The following is a 20728-nucleotide window of genomic DNA, read 5'->3' on the forward strand; positions in this document are numbered from 1 at the left end:
TAATTTCGGCTTGAGGTCATCCCATGTCATCTTTCAGACTGTAGTTCTTTGGCTAACATTCTGTAAACATTATATGCTCAGTGACTTCATAACATTTGTCTTACTGTACTCATGTTGTTGTTGTTGTTGTTGTTATTGTAGTGACAGTTATTGCTGTTTAGCCCAAGGTCAGGCCTGATGGACCAGACACATGTCTGTGATCAAAGGCATTCAGATATGATTGTGTTTAACCCATTAACAACTAATGTCTTATTTTTGGGGACAGAGACTTTGAATTTAATATAATTAAGACATTTGTCCTTACTTGTCTGAACCACTGCTCTCAACTCTGGTCATTCACTCTGATCCTACTTCATCATCATCATCATCATCATTATCGTTTAACGTCCGTTTTCTGTGCTAGCACAGGTTGGACAGTTCGACCGGGGTCTGGGAAGTCAGGAGGCTGCACCAGGCTCCAGTCTAATCTGGATGCCCTTCCTAACACCAACCACTCTGTGAGTGTAGTGGGTGCTTTTTACGTGCCAGGGGAGGCTGGCAGTAGCCACGATCGGTTGGTACTTTTTATGTTCCACCGGCACAGAAGCCAGTCAAGGTGGCGCTGGCATCAGCCATGTTCGGATGGTGCTTTTTACGTGCCACTGGCACAGGTATCACAACTACAATTTCCATTTGATATTTATTTTGATGTTGATGTACTTGACTCAATAGGTCTCCTCAAGCACGGCAGGTCACGTGCCACCTGCAAAGAAGCCAGTCAAGGCGGCGCTGGCATCAGCCACAGGAGAGATATGCAGTGGTATACATATAGAAGATCCTGGAGGTGTTGGCACCAAACTTTGGTATTGAAAATTAAACCAGCTCCTGAACTGGGTATAACTGCATTGTTCTAAAAATCCTGCTCATTCCATCTGCAGTGAAGGCCATGTACAAGAAATAGTTTGGGATTCAAAGGCCCACAGCTAGATATTATATTGCTAAAAAATCTGAGAGTAGGGACGGATGTTTTCAAGAAACAGCTTGATGTCCTGCTGTCCAAGATCCCAGATGAACCTACACCATGGCAAGAATACAAAAGAGGACAGCAATGTCAAACTCCTTCCTTCACCAAACTCCAATCACAAGAGAATGGTCATTGCAAAGATGATAATACGGGCAGTGCCCCAGCATGGCCACAGCCTTTGTGTTGAAATGAATAAATGAATAATATTATCAAGACTTTTGTGTTTCTTTTGTTACAGACTTATAAGTATTCTCCAAGTTTGAATAAAAATAAGTAATATTCTTTTCTATTCTAGGCACAAGGCCTGAAATTTTGGGGGAGGGGGCCAGTCGATTAGATCGACCCCAGTACACAACTGGTACTTAATTTATCGACCCTGATAGAATAAGTACTAGGCTTATTACAAAGAATAAGTCCTGGGGTCGATTTGTTTAACTAAAAGCGGTACTCCAGCATGGCTGCAGTCAAAATGACTAAAACAATTAAAAAAAAAAGAAGAAAATACATATAGACAGACAGGATAGACAGACAGACAGACAGACAGACAGACAGACAGACAGACAGACAGATAGATAGATAGATAGATAGATAGATAGATAGATATAGATAGATAGATAGATAGATAGACAGATAGATAGATAGATAGATTAGATATAGATAGATAGACAGGATAGATAGATAGATAGATAGATAGATAGATAGATAGATAGATAGATAGATAAAGAGACAGATAGATAGATAGATAGATAGATAGATAGACAGATATAGATAGATAGATAGATAGATAGATAGACAGATATAGATAGACAGACAGATATAGATAGACAGATATAGATAGACAGATAGATAGATAGATAGATAGATAGATAGATAGATAGATAGATAGATAGATAGATAGATAGAAAGATAGATAGATAGACAGACAGACAGACAGACAGACAGACAGACAGACACAGACAGACAGACAGATAGATAGATAGATAGATAGACAGACAGACAGACAGACAGATAGATAGATAGATAGATAGATGATAGATATAGATAGATGGATGAACAGACAGACAGACAGACAGATAGATAGATAGATGGATTAATAGATATAGATAGATAGATAGATAGGTAGACAGACAGACAGACAGATAGATAGATCAAGAGATAGCTATAGGCAGCCAATGATATTTGAAACCTGAAATTTTGCCCTAATAACACGAATTCTCTCACAGGCTTCTCTTTCACACTGTAATGGAATCTATGGAGTTGTAACACAATGGTTACATGCCATCCACCTTAACTGGTACCTTATATACACAGGGCAATGAGCTGGCAGAATCATTAGCACGCTGGGTGAAATGCTTAGCAGTATTTTCTCTGCCGTTACGTTATGAGTTCAAATTCTCCTGAGGTCGACTTTGCCTTTTATCCTTTCGGGGTCAATTAAATAAGTACCAGTTAAGTCGATGTAACTGACTTAATCCCTTTGTCTGTCCTTCTTTGTCCCCTATATGTTTAGCCCCCTGTGGGCAATAAAGAAATATATATACTCTTTTACTTGTTTCAGTTATTTGACTGTGGCCATGCTGGAGCACCGCCTTTAGTTGAGCAAATTGACCCAGAGCTTATTCTTCGTAAGCCTAGTACTTATTCTATCGGTCTCTTTTGCTGAACTGCTAAGTTATGGGGATGTAAACACACCAGCATCAGTTGTCAAGAGATGTTGGGAGGACAAACACAGACACAGAAACATACACACACACATACATACATATATATACATACATATATATCCATACATATATATATATATACATAAATACATATATACATACATACATACACACATACATACATACATACACACACACACACAGATACATACATACATACATACAACAGGCTTCTTCCAGCTCCCGTCTGCCAAATCCACTCATAAGGCTTTGGTTGGCCCAAGGCTATAGTAGAAGGCACTTGCCCAAGGTGCCACGCAGTAGGACTGAACCTGGGACCATGATTTTGGTAAGCAAGCTACTTACCACACAGCCACTCTAGGTGTCTTAAGAATCTATACATCTGTACAAAAGTGCTTGCATGTTGGCTATGTATGTATGTCAGTGTGAGAGAGAGAGAAAGAGGGAGAGAGATCAAATGTAGGGTAGAAATGACATGAATACCTAAGTAATTATTTTGTTTATGTTCAAGATATGGGCATTAATGACCTTTCGAGGATTTCATCACGGGTCCTCTCTTTCTCTCTCTCTCTCACATGCGTACAAATGCTCCAATTCTCAGGCAGAAACGCACGTATACATATACACAAACAACAGGCTTCACACACACACACACATACAGATATCAAATAACCATTGTTATCTCGTCATATATAAATGATGAAGCAGCGTTGTGTGGTGTAAAGTTTATATGCCAAGGTGGGGAGACAAGAATCCTGGTGGTTTTATGAAAGTTCTTCATAAGAGAGAGGGCATATACTTTGTTTAAAATGTTTCTGGCAGGAATAATACACTGGACTCATTAGGGGTGGTCAGTAGGGATTCTGTTGCGAATGATTTATATAACAAAGTAGTAGAGGTAGAGGTAGAAGTGTGGTAACAGCAGAGGTGCTGGTGCAAGTAGAAGATTTCATTGCAACAGCATTAGTAGTATTAGTATTAATAGCAGCAGCAGTAGTGGTGCTGGTAATAGTAGTAGTAGTAGTAGCCTGTTTAGCGCCACCAGTTGTTGTAACCCAGCCACAAACCAGACCAAAATATTTGATATCATTTTAGCTTCCTTCTTTCTCCATTTTGTCCTTAATATTATTGCCCTTTTAAAGTGGTGAGCTGGCAGAATCGTTAGCATGCCAGGCGAAATGCTTAGAGGTATTTTGTTTGTCTTTACGTTCTGAGTTCAAATTCTGCCGAGGTCGACTTTGCCTTTCATCCTTTCGGGGTTGATTAAATAAGTACCAGTTACGCACTGGGGTCGATGTAATCGACTTAATCAGTTTGTTTGTTCTCTCTGTGTTTAGCCCCTTGTGGGTAGTAAAGAAATAGGTATTTTGTCTGTCTTTACGTTCTGAGTTCAAATTCCACTGAGGTCGACTTTGCTTTCATGTTTTCGGGGTATAAATTAAGTACCAGTTACATACTGGGGTCGATCAAATCGACTGGGACCCCTCCCCCAAAATTTCAGGCCTTATGCTTAGAGTAGAAAAGAATATTATTACCCTGTTATCTCTGGACTCGATACCAAAACATACCAGTCATTTACTGGGATATTACTTGTGCTGGTACCATGTAAAGGGTACTGGAGAAAAGTACCCAGTACACTCTGTAAAATAGTTGGTATTAGGAAGGGCCTTAGTTGTAGAAACCCTGCCGTAATAGAAGATGGGAGTCTGGTGCAACTCTCTGGCTTGCTGGCTTTTGTAAAACCATTCAGCCCACGAGAGCATAGAGAACAGACATTAAATGATGCTGGTGATGATGATGATGATGACGGTTAACCAGTTGAATGTGGATACAGCATAGCCGAATGGTTAAGTAGTTTACTTCACAATCACATGATCTCAGGTTCAATCCCACGTGGCAGAATCTCATTAGAATATCAAATAGAACATTAGGCTGTATTTGTTCTGCTCCGTGCTCTGAGTTCAAATCCCACTAAGGCGAACTTTTCCTGTTCAGCCTTTGCAGGGCAGATAAAAATAAATTAATACCCCAAGGCAATGGACTGGTGGGATTGTAAGAATATCAATCAGACAGGTTCCCTTATGCTATATGTTCCAGCTCTTTCCATTTTGAGTTTAGACCCTGCTGTGGCCTATTTGGGTGCCTTCAGTGGATTCCACTCTCTGTTACAAGCCTTCTGGCTGGGTTTCTAATTTGAGGGCCACTTCCTACCACTTTTCAGCTAACCTTGGAGGCCCTGGAAAAGCACGTCTGGTCAAGGGGAAATATTACTGGGTCAGTGCATAATTACTGTGGGTTTTGTCCAACAAATTTTAATCAACAAAAACAATATTTAGCAAAAACTTCTTTAAATGATGGTCTGACCGTCTGCCAAGCAAATGGGAAGCAGTAATTGAAGTAGATGGTGAATATGCTCCAGAATAATCATTGAAAGATGTTTTTGTTACATGTTGTTTATTGTTTTTGTTGAAAAAAATGCTGCAATGATGATGCACCAACCCAATACATGGCTTGGAAATAGGTGAGGATGGAAACCGGATGGGCATCTGGTCATGGAAAATCTGTCTCTGTAGACTCTGCCTGACCTATAGGACTGGTTCACTCATAGGGATATGTCTTATGCTGGTTAAGAGGTACTCTTTGTAACAATCTGGTTCCTGGTTCAATCCCACTGTATGGCACCTTATGCAAGCATCTTATACTATAACTCCAAGTTAACCAATGCCTTGTGATTGAAATTTGGTAGATGGAAACTGTGTAGAAGCCTGCCATGAAAGAGAGTGTGTGTGTGTGTGTGTTTTTGCAGATGTAAATCAGCAAAAGATTTTAAACGATGATGAGAAAACTGTCAAACTAATTAGTGCTTTTCACTTAAAGCAAAGTACTTTATAGTATTTGTTCTGCACCTAGTTACAGCCACTCCTGTCAAGCTGTCTAACCTATGCCAGCATGGAAAACAGATGTTAAATGATGATGATGATGATGATGGTGTTTCAGTTGATGTCAGAGTAAAGAACTTATTAAATAAGACAATCATTTAAAATTAATTAGAAATATTCTTTAGCTGTTGTTTTTGTCTTTTATTTGCAGATTAATTACAAAAGATCAAATTTATACATATCCCCATCCACCCAACATCACTCTCGCCCCACCAATACTTTCTCGACAAAAAACATTTGGATTCCAATCGTAGCATAATTTAGTTGCCATCTAATGTTTATACAGGTAAGAATTTCACAGGTAAACAAAAATATTCTTCATTTAATCAACCACCATTTAGTTAAAACTTTCCTTGATCATTCATACTCCTGTACATGCTACAAGAATATCAGAAACCAGATTTGTGTGAAATTCTCCCCTCATTCAACTAAAGCTGTGTTAATCCAATCTGAACTTTGATTTCTTCAACAGAATTTTGTGTTGATTTGTTTCTTTCTACAATATTATTTGTTTTTTTTTTGTGTATATATTTATAATAATTGTGGAAGGTGTTTGTAAGCCATTTAAGAAACACACAAAAACTGTTAGATTCACTTCAACATTTAAATTTAATTTGTCAAAATATTTTCATCGTTTTCAGACCACAACCTGTTCACTGACAAAGCTTCGTGCTGCATCAAGTTTTGTCAGCGAACAGGTCACGATTTCAAAGCGACGAAAATATTTTGACAAATTAAATTTAAACGTTGAAGTGTGTTTGTAAATGGCTTATAAACACCTTCAACACTGCAATTGTTTTCGTTCCAGCACATGATCTCAGATCAGGTCACTTGCTATGCAAGTACATCTCCGTAATTTATAATTATTCTTTTGTATTTTTCAAATATAATAATTTCTTAATTTATTTAATTTTCAGGCTGTTATCTATCTCTCTATCTCTATATATACACACATATATATAGCGTGCTAAAAATCCATAAGTCAGAAAAAATTTGCACTTGTAAATGGAGAGGGTTATATTAACCAAAAAATACAGTTTTATATATTTCATTACAGTTGACTTTACCAAAAAAAAAAAAAAAAAAAAAAAAAAATCAAATTCTGCAGAATGTTTAGTCTTCAGAATGGTTTAGGATAATCCAACTATTTCTTCAGTTTCCGAATCAATGTCAATGTCATAGAAACACGGCCGAGTGGAAAGTCCTGGCATTGTACTCATCTGGAATGGAAGAAAACGAAAGGCATCTTATTTCAATGGTTGCAACAGGGACAGGATTGTAGGATTTTAGAGTATTTTTTTAATGAGAAGATGAGTATTCAGAAGTGTTTTTAGGCACTCCCCTGACACAAGGATGATGTATTTTTAAATTCCACTTCTCCAGACAATTACAGATGGTAGGGGTAGTGGTGGTGGTGGTGGGCAGTATTTGAAACTTTTTATGACACAGAATCTCATAATTGACAAATGATGTCAGGATTCTTAATATAAAACTTATAGGGTATATAGCGTTACCAGTGTCGCCTTACTGGCACTTGAGCCCCGTGCTAGTAGGGTGTTAAGAGCACCATCCGAGTGTGATCATTGCCGGTGGCACGTAAGAGACACCATTCGAGCGTGATTGTTACCAGCATTACCTTACTGGCATGTGTAAAAGATTCAAGCTAGGTCGTTGCCAGTACCGCCTGACTGGCCCCGTGCCAGTGGCACGTAAAAGCATCCACTACACTCTCAGAGTGGTTGGCGTTAGGAAGGGCATCCAGTTGTAGAAACTCTGCCAGATCAAGATTGAAGCCTGGTGCAGCCATCTGGTTCGCCAGCCCTCAGTCAAACCATCCAACCCATGCCAGCATGGAAAGCGGACGTTAAACGATGATGATGATGATGATGAGAATTGTTGCTAATGTATATCTCTTTTACTCTTTCACTTGTTTCAGTCATTTGACTGCAGCCATGCTGGAGCACTGCCTTTAGTCAAACAAATCGACCCCAGGACTTATTCTTTGTAAGCCTCATACTTATTCTATCAGTCTCTTTTGCCGAACCGCTATGTTATGGGGGATGTAAACACACCGACATCAGTTGTTAAGCGATGGTGGGGTGACAAACACAGACAGACAAGTAGACACACACAAACACACACACATATATATACGACGGGCTTCTTTCAGTTTCTGTTTACCAAATCCACTCACAAGGCTTTGGTTGGCCCAAGGCTATAGTAGAAGACACTTGCCCAAAGTGCCATGCAGTGGGACTGAACCTGGAACCATGTGGTTGGGAAGCAAGCTCCTTACCACACAGCCACTCCTGCGCCTATATATATATATATACATACATACACATACAGAATGGTTGCACATAAAAGGTATATACAGAACTGTTGCTAGTTTACAGAATTATAACAAATACACAGAACTATAGCCTATTGGTCGATTGGTTTACATCATCTTCTGAGATGGAAGCTCCTATAGTTGAAATATCAATAAAAATGATAATGATACTGATGATAATGATGATGATGACAATGATGATAGGACACATTAGAAATCAAGGATCAACAACAGCGTAATGGATTGTACTCACCGTTCCAATAAGCGGGTAGATGAAGCCAGCACCAACACTGGCCCTTACATCTCTGATGGGTAACACAAAACCTACAGGTGCACCCTTTAGGGTGGCATCGTGGGAGAGGGATAGATGGGTCTTGGCCATACATATTGGTAAATCATTGAAACCCTGCAAAAGACAGATAGACAGATAAATAGACAAATGGATAGAGATAGATAGACAGAAACAGATATATATATATATTAATAGTAATGGTAAGACAACAAAAGAATGAATGAGACCTCAATATTATGTAAATAGAGGAATCCTGTGAGCGGTTTTTACTTTCTCCCATTTTCGGGTTTTTTCCCTTTACTTAACGGTCATTCTCACAGCTCTTTTCTTTGTCTTAATAACGGTCAATTTCATAGTAATTTCCCTTCGTTTAACGGTCATTTTCATAGCATTTTTGTTTTGTCTTAATAACTGAAGAGATGCTGGAGCAGATTTCCACTCCGACATCCGAAACTGAGGGAAGTGTAGGAGAAGGAGAGAGAGAGAGAGAGAGAGAGAGAGAGAGAGAGAGAGAGAGAGAGAGAGAGAGAGAGAGAGAGAGCAGGTTAGAGATGGTGGCAGCAAAGTGCTGGGCATACTCCCAAGGGACAAGGATCAGAATATAAATGGGATGGTTGAGTAAAGGAAGAGAGAGATATAGATGGTGGCAAGTACCAGGGCATACCCTTGAAGTTTGAGCACCATAATACAAGTGGCAGGGTTATGCGAAGGAATAGCAATGATACAGAGGAACAGACCCATGGGGACAAGACTGAGGAGATGTGAGGAAGAGAAGAGTTGTGGAGATGTAGATTGGTTTGTTGGGGCAAGGAAGGTGGGGATAGCAGATAGCAGTGATACATTGAGACAGGATGTGGGTGGAACACAGGTTGGGAAGCTAGCAGAGAGCAATGATACAGTGGCAGAGGGCCAAGGGGACAGAACTAGGGAGTAGGAGGAAAGCCAAGTGCATGAAGGGGAAATGTGAGGAGGAGGAGGAGGAGAAGAGATGTAGAGATGTAGTTTGGTTTGTTGTGGTTGGGTGTTGGGTGGGTGAGATGTTTCCTTATTGAGTTCCCTTGTCATTCAATAATTAATTTAGACAGTTTGGATTCATTAGTTGTATTAATAAAGCAATGCTCTGCTCACTCAAGGTCCACAATAATTACAAACAGCCACTACACTATCTGTCGCATATCTACACTGCAGCACTACACCCTATACAACATGCCTTTCTCCACTTCATTACCCATCACCGCAATACACCGGCCCCTACCACATGGCCAAACCATTTCTCCACAATGCTCCCTACAACATCTTCACTGTTATGTGGCCATCCCCATACAACCCCCACCTAAACCATTGTTAGACAACAATACTGACCTACTACTACTACTACAACTACTACCACCACCACTACTACTACTGCTGCTACTACAACACCAACAACAATTATTACCACCACCACCAACATTACCACTACTACTATTACCAATACCACCACTACTACCACTACTACTACTACCACCACCACCACCATCACAGCCAATACCGCCACTATCACTATGACTACCACCACCACCACCTTCACGATGGTTAATAGTCACCACCCACTCCCCCCTTAATTACTGGTCAATATTGTAGTGTGGTAATTGACCAGTAATTAACGGGGAAGGGGGCTGAGGGAGGGTTATTAAGCAACAACAGTTTGTCATTAATAGGAAAGTAGTTTTGGTGGTGGTGGTGGTGGCAGCGGTTGTAGTCAGCAAACTATACAGACACATTGTGGGGCCTCATATGTGTAATGCTGTTATTTGAAAAACTCCAATCAACAACTATTATCTAAGCAATTAGTAGATAAAATCTTCCTTTAGAGGTATTTAAAATCTAAAACGTGCAAGTTTTGAATAAGACACATGGGGAACAATGAAATGAGAAAAATTAACAAGAAAATTAATGACAACAAAATTCCCCAAGAGGCAGGATTAAGTCGATTACATCAACCCCAGTACGTAACTGGTACTTATTTAATCGACCCCGAAAGGATGAAAGGCAAAGTAGACCTTGGCGGAATTTGAACTCAAAACATAAAGACAGACGAAATACCTATTTCTTTCCTACCCACAAGGGGCTAAACACAGAGAGGACAAACAAGGACAGACAAACAGATTAAGTCGATTATATCGACCCCAGTGCGTAACTGATACTTATTTAATCGACCCCAAAAGGATGAAAGGCAAAGTTGACCCTGGGGGAATTTGAACTCAGAACGTAGCGGCAGGCGAAATACGGCTATGCATTTCGCCCGGCGTGCTAAAGGTTCTGCCAGCTCGCCGGTACCCTTAAATATCTTAAAAATTTGAGGTACCCTTAAATATCTTAAAAATTTGAGGTACCCTTAAATATCTTAAAAATTTGAGGTACCCTTAAATATCTTTAAAAATTTGAGGTACTCTTAAATATCTTTAAAAATTTGAGGTACCCTTAAATATCTTAAAACATTTACATTAATATCTATACGGGTACTTGCACTTCACCAAAAGTAATTAACTTGCCCCCACTACTGCAGGAACTACTAATAAAGTACTATTAACTCAATGACTACACACCCCTTTTGTCCAATTACCTGGACTAAATACCCAGACCAGATACCCACACACATACCCAGCCATAAACTACTTCCAACACCAAATTACCCAACAATTACCAACTCCAATTTCCAAAACAACTGTACTTTTACCTCTGTTATTATCGACAACATCACCCCCACTAATTACAGCCACAATTACTACAGCTACGACATTAACCATGCTAATTAGCTCTATTAATTAACTGTAACATACAAGGGAGCTTCTATGTAGTCATTTCATATGCTGGAAATAGAAACCAAATCGCCTTCAATTTACACATTACTATCTGAGAAAGGATGTTGGATATTATGGTGTGGGAGATTCTGTCTGAACGAAGGACAGGATGATCACATTTGGAAGGTCTTCGATCATAGATGTGATCACTAATGGATGGCCTGGGGCTAAATAAGGAAGGACACAATGACTGATATATAATAAGAATTAAAGGCAGGATGGTCACAGCTGGAAGGTCTGATCTGTCATAGCTAACCTGGGACTATGCAACAACAACAATACAAACATTAACATAAAGAGCCAAGAGAACTGATTCCTGGTCGATTGATATGCTGAAAATAGCAACCAAATCCTTCTCACATCACACCTTATGCAAAACCAAAGAGAAGTGACATTAGATAATGTAGTCCAAGATACATAATGTCTGAATAAAAAGATTACAGTTGGAACAGCTTCAATCATAGGTCTACCCCCATGAGGTCTGACCAAGGGTTAAATAACTACAAGATAGATTAGATTAATTAGAAGTGCACACACACACAACTTTTCCTGTTAATCCATGTGTCAGTATGTGTGTGTGTGTATACATATGCACACCAGTGAGCATATAGTTCATATATGTATGTATGTATGTATATATATTTTTTTATTTGTTTCAGTCACTTGGCTGCAGCCATGCTGGAGCACCACCTTTAGTCAAACAAATCGACCCCAGGACTTATTCTTTGTAAGCCTTAGTACTTATTCTATCAGTCTCTTTTGCCGAACCACTAAATTATGGGGGGCATAAACACACCAACGTCGGTTGTCAAGCGAAGGTGTGTGTGGGGGAACAAACACAGACACACACACATATATACATACATACATATATATACATATATCCGATGGGCTTCTTTCAGTTTCCGTCTACCAAATCCACTGATAAGGCTTTGGTCGGCCCAAGGCTATAGCAGAAGACACTTGCCCAAGATGCCACACAGTGGGACTGAACCCGTAACCAAGTGGTTGGTAAGCAAGCTACTTACCACACAGCCACTCCTGCACCCATATATATGTATATAGTGTGTAGTGTGTGTGTGTGTGTGTGTGTATTTATGTATATGTTGGGGTATTAAGTATGTGTACACATCTGCATTGGTATGTGTGTGTGTGAGTGTTTGTACATTAACACTGGCGTGTATCCATTTACTTAACTATGTTCTTATATGTCACAATGCCAGCTGCAGGGTGTGTGTGAGTGTGTGTGTGTGTGTGTGTGAGTGTGTGTGTGTGTGTGTGTGTGAGTGTGTGTGTGTGTGTGTGTGTGTGAGACCCTCCCCTCTTCCATGACCTTCCTGTGTCTAGTCATGAGCCTGGATTACTTTTACATTTCCAACATATTTCGCTTCTATTTCTGATGCGTGTGTGTGTGTGTGTGTGTGTGTGTGTGTGTGTGTGTTGTGTGTGTGTGTGTGTGTGTGTGTGTGTGTGACTACTTCAGAGTGAACAAGTAGAGAGACAAAACAAGAATGTTGAAATACAAGGAGTGAGGAATACTCAATGAATACAAGGAAGACAAAAAATTCATACCACCACCACCACCACCACCAACACCACCACTACAACCACCACCACCACCACTACAACCACCACCACCACCACCACCACCACCACCACCACCACCACCACCACTACAACCACCACCACCACCACCACCACCACCAACACCACCACTACAACCACCACCACCACCATCACCACCACCACCACCACCACCACCACCACCACCACCACCACCACCACCACCACACCACCACCACCACCACCACCATCACCACCACCACCACCACCACCACCAAGACGTCAGTGTGTGTAGGCTTTTTAAGCGTTTCCACATTTTTCATCCGATTTTGCTGAAATTTGTTTCATTAAATAGCAAATTTACCCAGGTAGGTCACTGCTGCATTACCAATGCCTAGAGATACCCCCTTCGAGGAGAAAACTCGACAAAACTAAAGGGATGCCCCTGCCCCCACTTTGAACAAAAAAAGGCAAAAGTTGCACGCAAGAGAAGTTTTTACAGGAATGTCTGAATCTTATAATTTTGGTGTCAAAAGGAACATCATGTTGTGACATTTCAGAAAAATATTTTCGCACTGCCTTGGGGCCCCTGATTCCCAAGAAAATTGCAAAAACTTTGAAAAAAAAACGATTTTTCACATTTTTGCAAAGTTACATGGTAGAAAACTTTTTACTGGAAAGTCTGATTTCCTTGGATTTTACAGTTAAAAAACCACCACGAAATGGTGGTTCTATGTCCAAAGGCATCCTTGTCTGACAAAAAGACTGCGAAAAACTATGAAAAAAATCGATTCTATACACTTTTTTCCCCTTTAAATCTTCAAAATCTTCTCACTGCTTTGGTGGATTGCATTCAAACTTTACACACTATTTACTCATCCTGAGAATAATGTTAGGAGACTCCAATTTGCACAGAATTCATCCACGTATGACCAACAATTGCGAAAAACTGAGTAGAAAACCGGTTTTTACCCTTAAATCCCTCATTTTTGACCAAATTTGTCCAAATCTTACATGAACAGTACAGATGACTCTACAATGGTTTAAAACTATTTTTGGTTAATATTCTTTATTTAACTTGTAACAGATCCACAAAATACTGTGAAACATCACTTTTTCGCATTTTTACAGAGTTACACCAAAGAAAGCTGTTTCAAGGAACACCCATTTTTTGTGTTTGCTTTATTTTGCAAAAGAACTGCTATGTTGCATCATTTCTGGAAATTATTTTATTCTTTGCTCCTGTGCATCCGGGTTCTACAGAAGACTGCAAAACATGGATACACCTCCCCCTCCAACAGCTTCACCTTTTTGCAGAGGGCTACGTCTAGGTCAACCTTCCACTCTCACTTCTTTGCGTGCAAAAATTACTATTGGCACTTAGTTCGTGCCATTTATACCGATCCCCCAATAATTAGACAATATCCTCTCAATACCAATCTAATAGGATAAAATCCTGTGATGGCAAGACATTGTGTGATTTGTAAACATTATCCTCCACCACCATTATCTGAACTCCAAGCACCTCCTCCGGCGTTTGGTTGTTCAACTAATAAATGCCACTTGGGGGAAAAAATCACTTCTTCCTCAATGTCAAAGAGATGTATAACGAAAGAAATGGTCTTATTAAGACCATTGCCGAGTATTTAATACCCGAGCAATGCTGGGTACTCCTGCTAGTACATATATATATTATATATATATTATATATATAATATATATATAATATGCATATATACATACCCGTTCGTGTCCGTTGCCAGCCTCGCCTGGACCCCGTGCCGGTGGCACGTAAAATACACCATCCGTTCGTGGCCGTTTGCCAGCTCTGTCTGGCACCTGTGCGGGTGGCACGTAAAAAGCACCCACTACACTCATGGAGTGATTGGCGTTAGGAAGGGCATCCAGCCGTAGAAACACTGCCAGATCTGACTGGGCCTGATGAAGCCTTCTGGCTTCACGGACCCCAGTTGAACTGTCCAACCCATGCTAGCATGGAAAACGGACGCTAAATGATGATGATGATGATGATGATATATGTATGTACGTATGTATGTATATGTATATATACATGCAGATATGGTTACAGGATGTCAAAAAAATGTGAACAAAATGAAAAAATGAGAACATAAAAAAAACAAAAACAGAAAACAAACATTTTTTCGAACAACGAAATAAATAAATAGAGAAATGAGACAGTCAACATAAAGGACAATCCCTTCATCAGTTGTCCCCTGTTTTATCTACTCTGTGTCTTGAACGTTGGGATAGGCAAATCCTCCCACCACCACCAAAAAAGAAAAAATGGGTAAAAATAATGAAAATAAATTTGTTGTAAACAGTGAAAAATAATAGATTAATGTTTAGGGAAAGTTTTAGATGGGAAAATAGGGAGTGGAAATGATGTTTTGAGCATGGCTCTTTGATTGAAAGAGGAAAAAGTGCAGAGAGGAGGGAAAGGAGGGAGGGGAGGGGCTGGAGGATTGTTAAATGGCCAGAATAATAACTGACTAGAAGTTGGGGACAGATAGAGAATGTGGTTTTTGAAGGCAGGAGAGTGGAAAAATAGCCATTGTGGGTGTGGAGTCATGATGATGATCATCGTTTAACATCTGTTGTCCATGCTGGCATGGGTTGGATGGTTTGACCAGGGCTGGCAAACTGGAAGGTTGCACCAGACTCCAGTCTGTTTCAGCAATGGTTTCTGCGGCTGGATGCCCTTCCTAGGATTTTTTGTATCAGCAATATCAAAATCAAATGGAAATTATAGTTGTGAGTCCCATGCCAGTAGCATGTATAAAGCACCATCCGAATGTGGCCAATACCAGTGCCATCCTGACTGGTTTCTGTGCTGGTGGCACATAAAAAGCACCATCTGATTGTGGTCGATGCCAGCTCCTTTGGCCCCTTGTGCTGGTGGCACATAAAAAGCACCCACTATACTCTGGGAGTGGTTGGCATTAGGAAGGGCATCCAGCTATAGAAACACTGTCAGATCAGATTGGGGCCTGGTGCAGCCTCCTAGCTTTCCAAACCCCAGTCAAACTGTCCAACCCATGCCAGCATGGAAAGTGGGCATTAAACGATGATGATGATGATGATGCAGGTGTGGGTTGCAAGTGATGTGTTTATCTATTAAAAGTGCTCGTGTTGGCAATGAGTTGGGGGGGGGGCAGTCACTTCCTCACATGCCATGGTCCCCCAACAACAGACAATGCCATTTATCTATATTGTTGTGTAGGTCAGGAGTTCCTGGGATGGTTTTTTTTTAAGGCTACATGGCCTTGGCCTTCCTGTTGCCATCTACTTTCTGGCATGGACTGGGTGCATTTATTTGTGCCCATTGTGGAACAAGAAACGTTGTCTGCCATGACTAAAACGTCCCATCTATCTTGTATCAGTCTTTATTCAGAATAACCACTCACCTCTGTCTCTCCTTGCTTTATTTTTGGTAAGATTTATTTTAACAGAGGGGGTTGGGGTGTCTCTAATAAGAGAGGAGGTGAGGACTTCCTTACCAAAGAAAAGCTTGGAGTAGTAGCCAAAGCTGGGTGGACATCAAGATTGCCCCCATCGTGTACAAAAAGGGTGGAAGCAGATGATGGTTGTCTGAGACATCTGGGAGTGAGGCTACCTCTATGTTGTAGGTAGATCAGAACTAGGGATCAAGGTTACCTTAGAGCCTGGAATAGCAACAATAGCAGAGGCGGTGGTGGGAGAGTACTCGCACACACACACACACACACACACACAAGCTTTCATGTTCTGCTAGATTTATACTCATATTACTAACTGCTACACTTACAAAATGGTGTATGACATGAATAAAAACACACACACATACATTCAACATACACATGTCTATCTTATTTTATATCACACCCTAGCAGTAGAGGGAACCTATGGAAGAGGTAGACCCAGGAAGACATGGGATGAGGTGGTGAAGCACGACCTTCGAATGTTGGGCCTCATGGAGGCGATGACAAGAGACCGAGACCTTTGGAGATATGCTGTGCTTGAGAAGACCCGGCAAGCCAAGCGAGACCATAACCATGGCCTTTGCCAGTGCAGCATAACCAGCCCATTTAAGAATACCCTTAAATCATTGGGCAATAAACTGCGCATGCGAAGACCTGCTGAGGCAAGGGAAGTCATTGTCATGGCCAATGACAGCACCACCTGATTGGCACCTGTGCTGGTGGCATGTGAAAAGCACCATTCAATCGTGGTTGATGCCAGTACCATCTGACTGGCCCTCATGCCGGTGGCACGTAAAAAAGCTTCCACTACACTCTTGGAGTGGTTGGCATTAGGAAGGGCATCCCCACTGTCCAACCCATGCCAGCATGGGAAACAGGCATTAAATGATGACGATGATATCTATCAAAACTGTCTTCTTTCAGTTCCTGTTTACCAAATCTACTCAGAAAGTATTGGTCAGGCTGGGGCTATAGTAGAAGACACTTGCTCAAGGTGCCACGCAGTGGGACTGAACCCAGAACCATGTGACTGGGAAGCCAGTTTCTTAACCACACTGCCACACTTTGTCAGTCTGTCACATTTTCCTTTCTCTTACTTAAATCATTCAACTCACGTCCCTCAGTCTGTCTGTCTGTCTGACCAGACTGTTCCCCCTCCCTACCTCTTCTTTCTGTCTATACAAACAACAAAACATCCAACAACGTGTGAGGGGTGATGATGGTGACGATAGTGGTGGGGGTGGTGGTTGGGTTATGTGTGGTGTACCAGGGTGCTGTATGGTGGTAGGGGTGGGGACACATGGGATTGGTGGTGTAATGTGAACACGAGGGTAAATTATGCATGGTAGTGTAAATGAGATGGTGATGGTGACGGGTGGTAGTATTGGTGGTGGTAGTGTGGTGGTGGTATTGGTGGTGGTGGTATTGGTGGTGATGGTATTGGTGGTGGTGGTGTAATATGTTATTGGGTGTCATCCATACTTCTTGATAATTTTATGAGATAAAAAGGAAGGTGAAACAGTGAGATATGAATAATTTCTTTGCTTGTAATTGTAGTAGACTTTCTACACACACACACACACACTCTCTACCCCTCTCTCTCTCTCAAGTAGGCAAGCTTCCTGTCTCTCTCTCTCTCTCTCTCTCTCAGACTCCAACCTTTTGCCTGGCACATGGCCACTTTTCTCAGTTCCTGTTGTGTATGTAACAGAACACGCATGATTCTACTACATACATAACAGATGCACAACAAAAGATATGCACCAGATGTGTTACAACAGATGTAAGACAAAAGATGTACTACAATAAATGTGCCACAACAAATACATCACACAACAAATACACTACAGATATGTCACAACATACTTGCTGCAACAGGTACATCACAACAGATTCATCAGATGTACCACAACAAATACGCTATAAGATACATCATGAGACACACAACAGATAACATCAAAATATATGTACCACAACATAGACATCACAACAGATGTACCACAACAAAGATTATAAGATACACTTAGGAAGATGTACACACAATGCATACACAACATAAGATACACAAAAGACACACAACAGATACATCACAACAGATGTATCACAACAAATACACAACGACTGAAGTACCCAGGGTAGTTTTACTTCTAAAATATGACTGTGGTCCTTAATATATAGATGCAGACCCTAAATATCTCTAACATCATGACCCCATATTCAATATCATTCAGCTTCAGCTGTAACTCCCTAAGGTACCTCTGTATGTAACCCCTTAAATCCATTACCTTGAGACCTTCTAAAACAGCCCTTGAAAAACTACTGTTTTATACCCAAGTATCTTTTAACTTTTACTTATTTCAATCATCTGACTGTGGCCAAGCTGGGGCATCACCTAGAAGAACTTTTAGTCAAATGAATCAGCCTCAATACTTCACTCTGAGAAGATAAGGACACAGAAAATGTATCAAGTCCAACAGGATACGGTGTTTCCTAGGGTTAAATAACAGTAGCATTCTTCCCTTTCATGGGACTGTCACATTAAGTTGACAACATACCATCACTTTATCGTTCTGCTACTGCATAAATCTCTTTGAGAGATTTAGAAACGTATCATTTCAATACTTATTATTTGAAGCTTGGTACTCATTGTATCAGTCTCTTTTGCTGAGCTGCTAAGTTTCGAGGATATAACTACACCGACACCATTTGTATAGTGTGTCTTGGAAGAAAACATATAAAGACACACACACACACACACACACACTTACATACATACATCCTGCTGGATGGCTGGTGTTAGGAAGAGCATCTAGCTATAAAAACCCTACCAAAACAGACACAGAAGTTTGGTGCAAGTTTCTGCCTGGCCAGCTTCTATCAAACCATCCAACCATGCCAGCATGGAAGGTGGACATTAAACGATGAGGATATATATATATATATATATATATATATATATATATATATCAGCGCTGCCTTGACTGGCTTCTGTGTCGGTGGCATGTAAAAACCACCAACCGATCGTGGCCGTTGCCAGCCTCCCCTGGCACCTGTGCCGGTGGCACGTGAAAAGAACCATCCGTACGTGGTCGATGCCAGCGCCACCTTGACTGGCTTCCGTGCAAGTGGCACGTAAAAAGTACCCACTACACTCTTGGAGTGGTTGGCGTTAGGAGGGGCATCCAGCCGTAGAAACACTGCCAGATCTGACTGGGCCTGATGAAGCCTTCTGGCTTCCCAGACCCCGGTCAAACTGTCCAACCCATGCCAACATAGAAAGCGGACGTTAAACGATGATGATGATGATGATGATGATCATCATCATCATTTAACGTCCGCTTTCCATGCTAGCATGGGTTGGACGGTTCAACTGGGGTCTGGGGAGCCCGAAAGCTGCACCAGTCCAGTCAGATCTGGCAGTGTTTCTACAGCTGGATGCCCTTCCTAACGCCAACCACTCCGAGAGTGTAGTGGGTGATTTTATGTGCCACCGACACAGGTGCCAGACGAGGCTGGCAAACGGCCACGCTCGGATGGTGTTTTTATGTGCCACCGACACAGGTGCCAGACGAGGCTGGCAGACGGCCACGCTCGGATGGTGTTTTTATGTGCCACCGACACAGGTGCCAGACGAGGCTGGCAGACGGCCACGCTCGGATGGTGTTTTTATGTGCCACCGACACAGGTGCCAGATGAGGCTGGCAAAACGGCCTCGATCGGATGGTGCTTGTTACGTGCCCACAGCACGGAGGCCAGTTGATGCGGTACTGGCTACGGCCACGTTCGGATGGTTTTCTTATGTGCCACGTGCCACCGGCACTGGTACCACAAAGATACAAATTCCATTGATGTTCATCTATTTTGATTTGTTTTGATTTGATTTTCACTTGCCTCAACAGGTCTTCACAAGTGTCACAAGAAGGAAGGTATGCACAGGTGGACTGACTACGTCCCAGGTAGGGGCCATGGGTTATGGCCTGACTAGTCTTGCCGGGTCTTCGGATGGTGTTTTTATGTGCCACCGACACAGGTGCTAGATGAGGCTGGCGAACGGCCACGATCGGATGGTGTTTGTCATGTGCCCACCGCACTGACTACGGCACTGATGGATTTCTTGTGTGCCACAGGCACTGGTACCACAAGATACAAATTCCATTGATGTTCATCTATTTTGTCTATTTTGATTTGATTTGATTTTCACTTGCCTCAACCGGTCTTCACAAGTGTCACAAGAAGGAAGATATGCACAGGTGGACTGACTAGTCTTGCCGGGTCTTCGGAAGGTGTTTTTATGTGCCACCGACACAGGTGCCAGATGAGGCTGGCGAACGGCCATGATCGGATGGTGTTTGTTACGTGCCCACAGCACGGAGGCCGGTCGATGCGGAACTGGCTACGTTCGGATGGTTCTCTTGTGTGCCACCGGCACTGGTACCACAAAGTGTGTGCCACCGGCACTGGTACCACAAAGATACAGATTCCATTGATGTTCATCTATTTTGATTTGTTTTGATTTGATTTTCACTTGCCTCAACAGGTCTTCACAAGTGTCACAAGAAGGAAGGTATGCACAGGTGGACTGACTATGTCCC

General features: G+C 41.5%; 1 protein-coding gene across 1 annotated transcript in view; it reads right to left on the reverse strand.

Moving 5' to 3' along the window:
• Positions 1 to 6505: 6505 nt before the first annotated feature.
• LOC115211121 (C-1-tetrahydrofolate synthase, cytoplasmic) overlaps positions 6506 to 20728 on the reverse strand; it is a 94358-nt gene continuing 80135 nt past the window's right edge. The window contains exons 23-24 of the mRNA XM_029780059.2: positions 8213 to 8365; positions 6506 to 6847 (exon numbers count right to left, since the gene is read on the reverse strand). Coding sequence (XP_029635919.1) covers positions 6758 to 6847; positions 8213 to 8365 — 243 coding nt within the window. The 3' untranslated portion in view covers positions 6506 to 6757. The remainder of the gene's footprint in view (positions 6848 to 8212; positions 8366 to 20728) is intronic.

This window comes from Octopus sinensis, linkage group LG1 (assembly GCF_006345805.1).
Source record: "Octopus sinensis linkage group LG1, ASM634580v1, whole genome shotgun sequence".
Taxonomy (NCBI): Eukaryota; Metazoa; Mollusca; class Cephalopoda; order Octopoda; family Octopodidae; genus Octopus; species Octopus sinensis.